This window comes from Aristolochia californica, unplaced genomic scaffold (assembly GCF_029961685.1).
Source record: "Aristolochia californica isolate CCGP_79_NKW_82.1479 unplaced genomic scaffold, dmAriCali1.0.hap1 SCAF_1, whole genome shotgun sequence".
Taxonomy (NCBI): domain Eukaryota; kingdom Viridiplantae; phylum Streptophyta; class Magnoliopsida; order Piperales; family Aristolochiaceae; genus Aristolochia; species Aristolochia californica.
The window spans coordinates 59473302-59484531 of record NW_027181770.1 but is presented as its reverse complement, the minus strand read 5'-3'; the positions used below and the strand labels follow the sequence as shown (position 1 = coordinate 59484531).

General features: G+C 39.1%; 1 protein-coding gene across 1 annotated transcript; it reads left to right on the top strand.

The window, feature by feature from the left end:
• On the top strand, positions 1–10485 carry LOC137953500 (serine/threonine protein phosphatase 2A 57 kDa regulatory subunit B' theta isoform-like). The gene is made up of 5 exons (XM_068800925.1): positions 1–58; positions 145–296; positions 422–2203; positions 8074–8752; positions 9624–10485. Exons 3-4 carry the CDS (start codon positions 986–988, stop codon positions 8431–8433), a joined length of 1578 nt encoding a protein of 525 aa, XP_068657026.1. The 5' UTR covers positions 1–58; positions 145–296; positions 422–985; the 3' UTR covers positions 8434–8752; positions 9624–10485.
• The last annotated feature ends 745 nt before the right edge of the window (positions 10486–11230 follow it).

The following is an 11230-nucleotide window of genomic DNA, read 5'->3' as shown; positions in this document are numbered from 1 at the left end:
GCGGTTGATGAGATTTTGAGGGTCGTTTTTGGACAGTTCGATTCTCTATCTGAAAACTGTAAGTAAACAAACTGTATCAAGTTGAAATTCGGAGACAGAGAGAGGGAGGGAGTAGAGTTTGACATTATTTTTTTCTTGATACAGCGGAGTCCACCCATCAAAACAAAATGGAACAGTAGAAGAGGGAAAGAAAGGGGAAAAGGCGAAAAAAACTCTCAAATAGATTGACATTGGTTTCTGGGTTTCTTCCTCCCTTTCCTCTTTCTCTTCAAACAGCCGCCCGGAGCTTCTCGTAGGTATCTGCTCAGTCTTCTTTTCTACTTCTTTTTAATTTGAGTCAGAGGGGCAGCCTGGTATTCTTATTATCTGATATTTCTTTTTCTTTTTTTTTTCTTTTTACGTCTTTTGGGTCCTGCTGCAGTGCTTTTGTTGATCATTTCTGGATCATTCATCTTTTGATCTAGCTGAGTACCCATCAATTTGGTGGGAAAAGGAGGAAATCGGTATCCGCAGGGAGGAGAGAAGAAGACAGGTGCTTCGGGTTGGAGTTGTTTGGATTGCTGGTATTTGGTTTGGAACGGGTTTAGTGCATCTGGGTTTCAGATCTTTTGGTGGAAACTTGGGTTTTATTTTCTGATGAAATACTCGGTTGGATAAAGGGATCGCTAGATTTTTATGGACGTATAGAAAAAGTCTTCCATTGATCGGAGAACGCTGTTTCATGGTTGGTTCCTCCTGTAAAATGGGTTCCTTCAGCTGGTACCTTTCCTGCTAGGCGTGGCTCCTGTATTTCGTTTCTTCCATCTTTACTCAATTTTAGGCACAAAAGAAAGAAGAAAAAAGTGAAAGAGCTGCGAAGAAACTTCTACGGCGTACGGAAACCTCCTCTGGTAACTTAAAGTGAGGGATTTCTCTACTAAACGAGGTTTGGTTACTACAACCAAATATAACCTGGGTTTTAGAGGTTTCCTTCTGCGCCTCAATTATGATAAAACAAATACTAGGAAAGCTCCCTCGTAAGCCCTCAAAGTCAACTGAGAATCGTGAGTTGGGGGCTCCAGTTGCGTCTTCTACAAATGTCTCTTCCAATTTAAGAAGCAGTGACTTAGCTGGTAACAGGTCCGGACACATTAACAGTTCGGTTTTTGCTGGTCCCACTCAGACGGCGAATTCTGCTTTAAGTCAAGCAAACAAGCAAACCCAAGTACCTAATTCGAAGCCAAATGGGAATTCAGTGGCATCAGGTTTTGAAGCTTTGCCTGGATTTAGGGATGTACCAAGCTCAGAGAAGCAAGCCCTATTCGTCAAGAAGTTAAACTTGTGTTGTGTCGTTTTTGACTTCACTGATCCGACAAAGAATTTAAAAGAAAAAGACATCAAGAGGCAGACACTTTTAGAGCTCGTGGACTATGTCACTTCAGCAAATGGAAAGTTTACAGAAAATGTCATGCAAGAGATCAGTAAAATGGTTTCTGTAAATCTTTTCAGGACTCTTACTTCCCCCCCTAGGGAGAATAAAGTCCTAGAGGCTTATGATTTGGAAGAGGAGGAACCTTTGATGGACCCTGCATGGCCACACTTGCAAATTGTGTACGAGTTCTTTTTAAGATTTGTTGCATCACCTGAAACGGATGCTAAGTTGGCAAAGAGATATATTGACCATTCTTTTGTCCTAAGATTGCTTGATCTGTTTGATTCTGAAGATCCAAGGGAAAGGGAGTATCTGAAAACTATTCTCCACCGGATATATGGTAAATTTATGGTGCATCGCCCTTTTATCCGGAAAGCTATAAACAACATCTTTTATCGTTTTATTTTTGAGACAGAAAAGCACAATGGGGTTGCCGAGCTGTTGGAGATTTTAGGAAGTATAATTAATGGATTTGCACTGCCTCTGAAAGAAGAACACAAGCTGTTTTTGGTTAGGGCTCTGATCCCCCTTCACAAACCAAAGTGCATACCCATGTACCACCAACAGTTGTCATACTGCATTACCCAATTTGTGGAGAAAGACTGCAAGCTGTCGGATACAGTCATAAGGGGTCTTTTAAAATATTGGCCAATTACTAATAGTTCTAAAGAGGTGATGTTTTTGGGGGAGTTAGAAGAAGTTTTGGAGGCAACTCAGCCAGCTGAATTCCAGCGGTGTATGGTGCCTTTGTTTCATCAGATTGCTCATTGCTTAAGCAGCTCACATTTTCAGGTAATAACCTTTCCATATTTACTGTCCACAATGCAATTGAGATACTATTGAATATTTCTATGCATATATATCGTCACAATTAAGACCTCGGTGTTTTGTCCATGAACTGCAAAAATGATTTGTGGTTGTCAACCTATTTTTCGCTTGAGGAGCTGAGGATCATTTACTGGTAAGAGATGAAAATGTCTGAAAGCTCTCCTTAAAAGGAAGGAGTAGATATGTCAAGCATTTATGTCCACATAAAAAAAGCTATTTGGGGACTCCTTCCTCTTGGTAGTTTGTCTTTGAAAAGGACTGCTATGGGGGGGGGGCTGTCATTCCACTTTTCAAACTAGATCAATAAAGTCTATATTTTGAAACATGGATCAAGATAAATGTAGTAATTCTGTGAAAAGGAGATTTCATTATGTTTTCCAAAATTTCTGAAGGCTTTCATCCTAGCTATGCATGCTATGTTTCCGTGAAAAGAAGAGAAAGAAAATGAAAAAGAAACACTGAGCTCTGAACTGAAAGGGCCATGAACACGCGCATGTGCACCATCTCTTGGTATTCTTTCTAGATTCAACACGCGCATGTGCACCATCTCCCTTTCCGTTTCATTCTACTCCATTCAATCCACTCATTTAATAGTATTCTGTAGTGGAAAAGGATTCTTGCTCATCTTTCTCTGGGTAAATTTGCCCTGCAACTCGTCATGAAATTCATGATTTTTTCCCCACACTTCCTCCTGGGGTTAGGGACTAGGGTGATAGTTCCTGATTTGTGAATTTTCTATGATATTATTCATGATGATCTTTTTCATTAATTTGCACATTTGAAATCTTCAGTCAATGTTTTATTTAAGTGAGCTTGTATGGATGTATTTACTGGAATGATACCAGAATATAGAATTCCTGAATTAGCGGCATTTTAAAATACTGTTCACAAGGGTGAGGAGGAAAGGTGCTGATGTCTATTTCACATCCAGATACGTTTGGCAATGGTTGCCAAATGCTTTCGCTATTTCAAATATGTTAAATTGGGTCCAAGGCCCTATCCCAAAAAGACTAGCCAACTTAGGAAACCTCTTTCCCAACTAATAAACTCAAGATCTTTATACTCACCAATCCATGTGGGATTATTCCTTAACACTCCCCCTCACATGTAGACCCTCTACAAGTGGATAATTTAGGAGTAGGCAGTTTAGGTGTAGACCCTCTTTTGTGGCTCTACAAGTGGATAATTTAGGTGTAGGCCCTCTTTTGTTGCTCTACAAGTAGATAGTTTTTAGGTGCAGGCCCACATATGAGTACCTGCTTTGATACCATGTTAAATTGGGTCTAAGGCCCTATCCCAAAATGACTAGCCAACTTAGGAAACCACTTTCTCAACTAATAAACTCAAGATCTTTGTACTCACTAATCCATGTGGGACTATTCCTTAACAAAATATATATATTGCCAAATGCTGGAAGTACTGTTTCGCTGGAAATGGAGTTCTTAAATGTTAATTTCTAACAAAATAATGATTCTTACATACAAAACTTGGACTTGCCAGTTTTGTTGTGCTTCTTTTCCTTGTTGTGAGTTTGTTCCCCTGGGTTGTCTACTAAGCCAAGAAGTGAATACAGTTCTTGGAAGTGAAAATTTCTTGGAGTCATCTTTTCTAATCAGCCAATTGTGTAGTTGATTCACTTACACAAGATGGAGTTTCCAAATAAAAAATGTCATTTGAAATTATTGAGCTTTCTCTTTCTGGCCAGACTTGCTTCCCCCTTCCTTTCCTCCTTTCCCTAATGGTCTCATGGGGCAAAATGGGTAAGAATAGCAAATTATTTTGGGCAAGCAAGTTAAAAGATACTTCCCATCTTTCTAGCTCGGACATAAGGAGAAATTGGCAATCAACCATTCAATCAGCTCCACATTGGATTGCCTGACTGATTGCGTGGGCTCCTCCTCCAGAGGATTGATTGAAACTTAACTTTGACAGCAGCTCAAGGGGGAATCCTGTGCATGCAGGTGATGGGAAGGAGTCAGGGACCCAGGTGCGACAGTTCTCCTTGTTTTATTTGCACACTTTGGGCACAATGAGCCCATAGTGTGCAGTTCAGGGCTCTTCTATAGGGGCTTAGACTTTATTCTGAGAGGTTCTCAGCCCCCTTGGTTGTTGAGGGTGACTCCAAGGTCATCATCTCATGGGCCTCGGGAAGTAAGCCCCCTCTGGTGCAGTTCTTCGAGTATTTTGATGAGATCAAGGATACTAATAGATCTAAATCCATTCGCTGGCAGCTTGTTCTTAGGGTTGTGAATGAGGTGGCAGACAGCTTGGCAAGGGGGTGGATCAACTGTCAACAGCTTGCTTTTGGGATTATGACTTTTCCCTTCTTTATGTTTTGTGGCTTATTGATCCTTTTGTCTCCTTTGGTGTTTTTGCTCCTTGGATTTTTTTGCCCCTTTGTTTGGGCTTTCTTAATGAATTTTTTTTTCTCATTTTAAAAAAAATCTTTCTAGTGTTCTTTCTTTTCTCCTTGTATCTCTTTATTGGTGCTCTTGAGTGTTACTGGTTGTCTTTTTCCTCCCTTCTTCATAAAATTCTATCACTGGGGGTGTAGGGTTTAGGGATAAAACTTATTCTTTGAGAATAGACCTTTACCAAGGGGAAATTCAAGAAATTAGCTACTCCGTTTCTATCACATTTGCTTCACACTCCAAGACAAGCAGATCACTAGTAAGAGGCGGTCTAACTCATCAACACCTTGTGTGGGTGATACCAACCAATTTCAACCTCTTAATTTCTTTTTCTGCTTTGTATCTTGGAGACTCCTTGTATCTTTTTTCTTTTTTTCACTTGAAATCTCATCTTTAAAGAAAAAGTATCTTTTTATGAACTTATTTTTGCATGCTTTATTTCATATTGAACTCTTTCACTAAAGAAGAAGAAGAGATTCTTCTAAGTCAAGATGAGGCAGTTAGCATTCTTACACTTGAAAGAAGCTGACTGAACTAAGGATACTTCAGCAACAATTCACCCCAAAGTTGATAATTGTCAATGAGCAGAGTCGTGTAGCAATCATCCCTTTTTTATTTATGAAAAAGCTGTCCTTTTTCTGGTATCTTAGAGCACTGCAAAAAATAGTCCATGCACAACAATAATAATTCTTGAATAGTTGTGTCCATCCCATGGTAGAACAATTAGGATGGTGTAGCTGCACAAACAGTCCTGTTATCATGTGCTTGAGGCACTCCACCCATGCATATGCATTCATACAACAAGTAATATTCTTGGACTTCAGTCTTGTGTATCCTTATGCGTTCTAAATGTCGTAAATAGTTCATTTGCTGTGCTACTCTGTTTGCAGCAATTATCTTATACTTCATTTTCAGGTTAGTTGGTTATTTTTTTATGGGCTACCTAGTGTTTTCAAACCATGCATTCTCACGTATATTTTTACTAGGACATGCTAAATACTGGAAGTGTGATATATTAAGGAGAAATATTGGTGGGGAAATGTGTTGTTTACCAGAAGGTGTCAGTTCTGGCAAGCTTTTGTATCTATCATCAATTAATGCTTGTGGGCTTTTGATGCAAGGCATGAGTGTGCCTGTAATTCCATTTGCCAAACCAAAATGCAAACCTTTTTTAACATAATTCTTAAAAGATAAATTGCTTTTAGTTACCCTACCTTGTTATAATACAATGAAAACCCTTATTCTTACTCTTTGCCATGGAAATTGTAAAAGTTCTGCTGTGGAAAATTCAGTGGGACTCAAAATTTTTTGCATGATATGGTGCAGTTTTTCCTTGTTTATCAGTGCTGGAACTGGTCAAGTGTGAGGAATGACCACTCAGGAGTCTTCTTGTCCCTTTTTGTGACAATCAAAGAACTCTTATTCATTTTGAATGCAGCTTAGTGTCAGCAAGATCATTAGAAAATGATGAATTCATAGCACCTACCAAACACGGCCTTCTTCCTTTATCTTGTTTTCCTGTTTGGAATGATTTGGCTCTAGTTACTCTTATCTGTCTGAATTTTGAGGAAAGAAAAGTGGAGCATTATGCTTAAAAGATCTGTGTCTAACGATGGTGCATGTAAGATATATTTCTTTATAGGTAACTTATCTTTTGAAAATTTCTTTTGTTGCGGAGGTGACCATATTGGAGTAATGTAATGAAATGGACAATCCAGGAAATACTGGCATAAGATTGTAAAACTCCGAGACTACCGTGTTGCTTTTTATGTATATTGCCTGCAGTAGCATGTGTATGTTAAAGGGAAAACTGCTTTTTCCAGTAGCCCTTTTCCAAGTGATAATGCTTAAGATAACAGGCAGCAGAGGTTAAAAACACCTAGATGAAAATAGCTGCTGTCTTGAAGTTAAAGTGTGTAGAAGTTGTAAATCAAGAGTGAGAACAGACAATATTGGGAGAAAGAGAAGAGAAGAAGACTTGCAGCAGTTCTGGTTTCTCAACATGAGAATACCAGACAATCTGGATCAGAAGTCGAGCCTAATCCATTTCTATTTATTTACTTAAGTTACAATGAGGAGAAAAGACACAAATGCCCCTCTAACTAGAATATCATCCTTTATGACTCTGCCTAGTACATAAAAATAAATATGACAAACTTATACATTCTACACAGGTCCCAAAGTGAGAGCGTAACTAAATTACTCATAAGCATAATAACTAAAATATCCCTGAGAGTTACATTATTCAACAAAGTGAACTTCAGATTTTGGTTCTTCAAAACTTGTTATGTATCCTCGAGCAGGATCCATTGAGAACTTGGGAGTCTTTTAAAGTTGGCCATAATCACCGTTAAGAAACTTTCGTAGCATAGCATTGTCATGTATTTTAGTTATTATGCTTATGAGTAACTAAAGTACTCATAAGCATAATAACTAATATACACCCGAGAGTTACATTATTCAACAAAGTGAACTCCAGATTTTGGTTCTTCAAAACTTGCCATGTATCCTTGAGCAGGATCCACTGAGAACTTGGGAGTCTTTTAAAGTTGGCCATGATCACCGTTAAGAAACTTTCATAGCATAGCATTGTCATGTATTTTAGTTATTATGCTTACGAGTAACTAAATTACTTATAAGCATAATAACTGAAATACCCCTGAGAGTTACATTATTTGACAAACCGAACTCCAAATTTTGGTTCTTCAAAACTTGCCATGTATCCTCGAGCAGGATCCACTGAGAACTTGGGGGAGTCTTTTAAAGTTGGCCATGATCACCGTTAAGAAACTTTTGTAGCATAGCATTGTTAATTGTTATGTAGTATACTTGGAAAAGCATACTCTGCTGCAGGGATCGGACCTAGTGGTTAGGTGGTCTTAGACCTGTATTGTCATTGTATATAATTTTCATGTTATTCTTGTTGTTGTCTATAGTCGCAGTGTGCCTTCTCTTAACTTTTTATCTTGGATATTCTACTTTGATATCCTTATCTTTGCAATCTTTTGCTTGTCCAGTTGTATCTATCTCTTGTCCCACATCTTGCCATATTTTTTTAGAACATCAGACTTGCATGAAGAGTATGAAAAAAAAGGTTTTCTTTTCCAACATGATTTCTTTGTAGACTTCAGATATCTTTATGCTGCCAAGATTAAATCTCAAAATTGTAGCTACTGCTTGGACTGACTGGTTTCTGAAGTAACTGTTGACCTGAGCGTTTGTGGACTTTAGTTTTGGTTGGGTTTTACATTTAGCTTCTGTTTGATTCACAAAATGCTCTTTTTTATGAAGCTCATTTTTCATGTCACTTGCTGAAAGAGAGATGGTTTTTATTGGAAATTTAATAAAGAGCATTTGTGGTCCACCTTTTGCTGCATTAATTCCAGCAAGTATTAACAATATCTTTCTTATAATGGGCTTTAGGTTGCTGAGAGGGCTTTGTTCTTATGGAACAATGATCACATCGAGAACTTAATTAAACAGAATCGGAAAGTCATACTGCCCATCATCTTCCCAGCTCTGGAGAGAAACACCAGGAACCATTGGAACCAGGCTGTTCAGAGGCTAACATTAAATGTCCGGAAGATTTTCTCCGATCTTGACCCTGAACTATTTGAAGAGTGTCTGCTGAAGTTTCAAGAAGATGAGATGAAAGAGAAGGAGATCGAGTCAAGACGTGAAGCTACATGGAAGCGCTTAGAAGAGATAGCTGCTTCTAAGGTTTCAAGTAATGAAGCTGTTCTTGTGCATCGTTCTGGAACTCAACATACTTCTTTGGGATGAAGTGATCTGCTTCGAAAGTCAAGAAATGGTTAGCATCTCTTGATAGGGCTCATCATTAGATTTGTTTTGGGGTTGCAGGGTTTTAGAGGATCAAGAATACCATGTACAGAGTTAAAATCTACGCCCACAATCTGGTTTCATACACAACGATTGTATATAATCATATATGGGGCCATGTGGTTGAAGATGATGAGTTGATAGCGGAAATGGGGCTGCAAATAACTGTGCTTTTATAAATCATAGAACAGAGGTTGTTATTTGTGCTGTTTTTAGTTGATTTTCCAGGGGTTGGTGGCATATAAAGACTTTGATTTTACAGGTAAATAAAATCCTACCATTCATCATATCTGAATTTGGGTTGAATTGGTTTCTGAATGTTAATTAAGTACTCTCCATCTATTTATTGTGTATGTTTTAACCCTAAACCATTATTTGCTATGATGAAATGCTAGTGATAAGCAAGCACTTTACAAGTCTGTTATCTGTTCTATAAAGTGTTAGGTGCCTCACATGGTGGAGTTTGCATGAAAAAATTCTGTGTAGAATGTGAAGATGTAAATTATTACTAAATTCTAATTGATTGGAGTTGATTTTGAATATATGTTTTCTGCTATTGAGGATCTCTGCTTGAATTAAGATGGAGAAATACTTTCAGAGATAAGAAACTGATAGACTACACCTTCTGTTCTCCATTTATGGATGGAGGGCTACATCTATAACCTGTGGAGTTGGGGATGTGTTGGGAGGGTTCTGCAAAATATTGCAGCAAAATGTCTAATGATGAGTGGAGTTGACCTGACTTTCTTCCAAAGGAGTGCTGATAGAGAATAATAGATAAAATGGGGTTGGGTGAAGTCTTGAGAGGGGTATGAAGCATACATGTTGATCCCACAGAGCCCCTCTTTTGGATCCATTTTGCTTCTCTTCATTCTGATGTATCCTTCCTCCCCCAGTCAATTCCCCATGAGTTCTTCTGGATCCAGTACTGGGTCCTGTAGCCGGTCTCTTCATACCCAACTGTAACTCCATGATTCAAAAATATTTCACAGGATCCACTAAACAACCCCTGCATATAGGAAGAAAATTTCAGTAAGGCTGGGAGATAGCAGAATTTTTATTGAAGTGTCATGGAGTAGATTGTGCTTACCTCTTCATAGAACATAAGATGAGAGCTTCTTCATTGTTGTCAGGAACATCCTCACAGCCATCAATGACAACCATTTGCATGCCCCTCTGCAAAAAAAAAGAATTCAAGTTTTGCACTTTGGGTAACTTCCTTTCGTACTCCTCTTTCTGCAATAAGATGATGCCAAGAACCAAGAAAACCTTTGCAGGATCACACTGGTTATCAGTTCCCGTGTAAGAGTAAGCTGTCTTGGTGCTGATGCCTCATTTTTCGACTATGAAGAGGAAGGTTTCATCCATGAACCCACCATTGCATCCTCTATTCCGTGCATCACAATCAACCAATATTTGCTCTGACAAGGAATAAGGTCGCCTGTTTTGATCTGGTTTATGCCTTCCACTGCAGCAATTGCTGAGAAAGCCCAACAGCTTCCTGCATTTTCCAGATAAATGAAGTAGAATCAGTTGCTTGTTTTTATCTTCCCCTGTGCAATCCTGTTGACATTTCTGGAAGCTTGGAAGCTGAACAACTGAATTACGTCTCAACTTACCTCGAGCTCTTGTTTTTTCACGATCATGACAGCCCCTTTCTTCCTCCAATCCACAGACTTTGGCAATGGTTCAGTCACATTCTCGTAAACAAAACTCTCCTGCTTTCTGTTTCCACTTCCCTGCCTCAGAAACTGCATGTGGGATTGCGTGTAAAATTGCCTGAAACTCGTCATTGCTCAAGTCTGCAAACTTGTTGAGTTGGAGCCGGTAAGTGACATTGCTCCTCTTGTTTGCCTGCATGAATGTAAAGAGCATTCTCTTTAAAGATGTGGAACCTCAGCAACCAGCCTCCACCATGGGAACCCAACCATTGCTTGTACAGGTCAAGGAGGGCCTCGTCCAAGACTATTGCTGAGAAAGACGAGGATCAACATGGTCATGATCTCATACATGGTTGCTGAAGACTGAAAAGCATTGGCCTCTTCAAGAGAAGAGGTTGTAAGGTCGCCAAGGTTGGGTAGAGTTTTTGAAATTTTCTATTTTGTGTGAGTCTAGAGATTCAACTAAATGCATTTGATGTCCAAAGCACTAACCTAAAGAGAATGCTTTCATCTCCCACATTATGAGTAGCTGATTCCATCCCTTCTCCTGCAGGGGCAGGGCAGGGGAGGGTGACCCATAAATGCATTTGATCTCCAAAGCACTCACCCAAAGTGGGCAATCTTAATAAGATTATGTCAAATTGAAGAAGCACAATTATTGGTGGTGTTCAGTACATGCATAATAACTTCAAATCTTCGCCATTATTTACTAGCGGGTCCCATCCCCAAGTGTCCCTCCATCTCCCCCCACATGGCACCTTCATATGTTCATGTTACCCTTTCTAGAGAAAAAGATTAAATAAAATGTCTCAAGCTTTCTCCTCAAGCACTCTCATTTTTTTTTTTAAAAGTGACACGACTCTGTTAAACGGTGGGTCCATGAGAGAAATTCTCTTACTATGAGAAGCATAAGAGAGTCACAGCCTGAAGTGCCTTGATATTTTAGTTAGGACAAAAATTAAATATTTCGTTGTCGGTCCTCGAAACATTCAAATTACAGATTGGAGTATTGTAATTTCTTCGTCCGATGAGTGGGCTGCTGTCGCGCTTCTTAGGCTCCTCTTACAGTATAAATCGTC

What these genes read in the sequence shown, in the direction of transcription:
- LOC137953500 (XM_068800925.1), top strand. Translation starts at nt 986, where the DNA reads ATGATAAAACAAATACTAGGAAAGCTCCCTCGTAAGCCCTCAAAGTCA. An exon ending in TAAGCAGCTCACATTTTCAG is followed by an intron (nt 2,204 to 8,073) that starts GTAATAACCTTT and finishes AATGGGCTTTAG; the next exon opens with GTTGCTGAGAGGGCTTTGTT.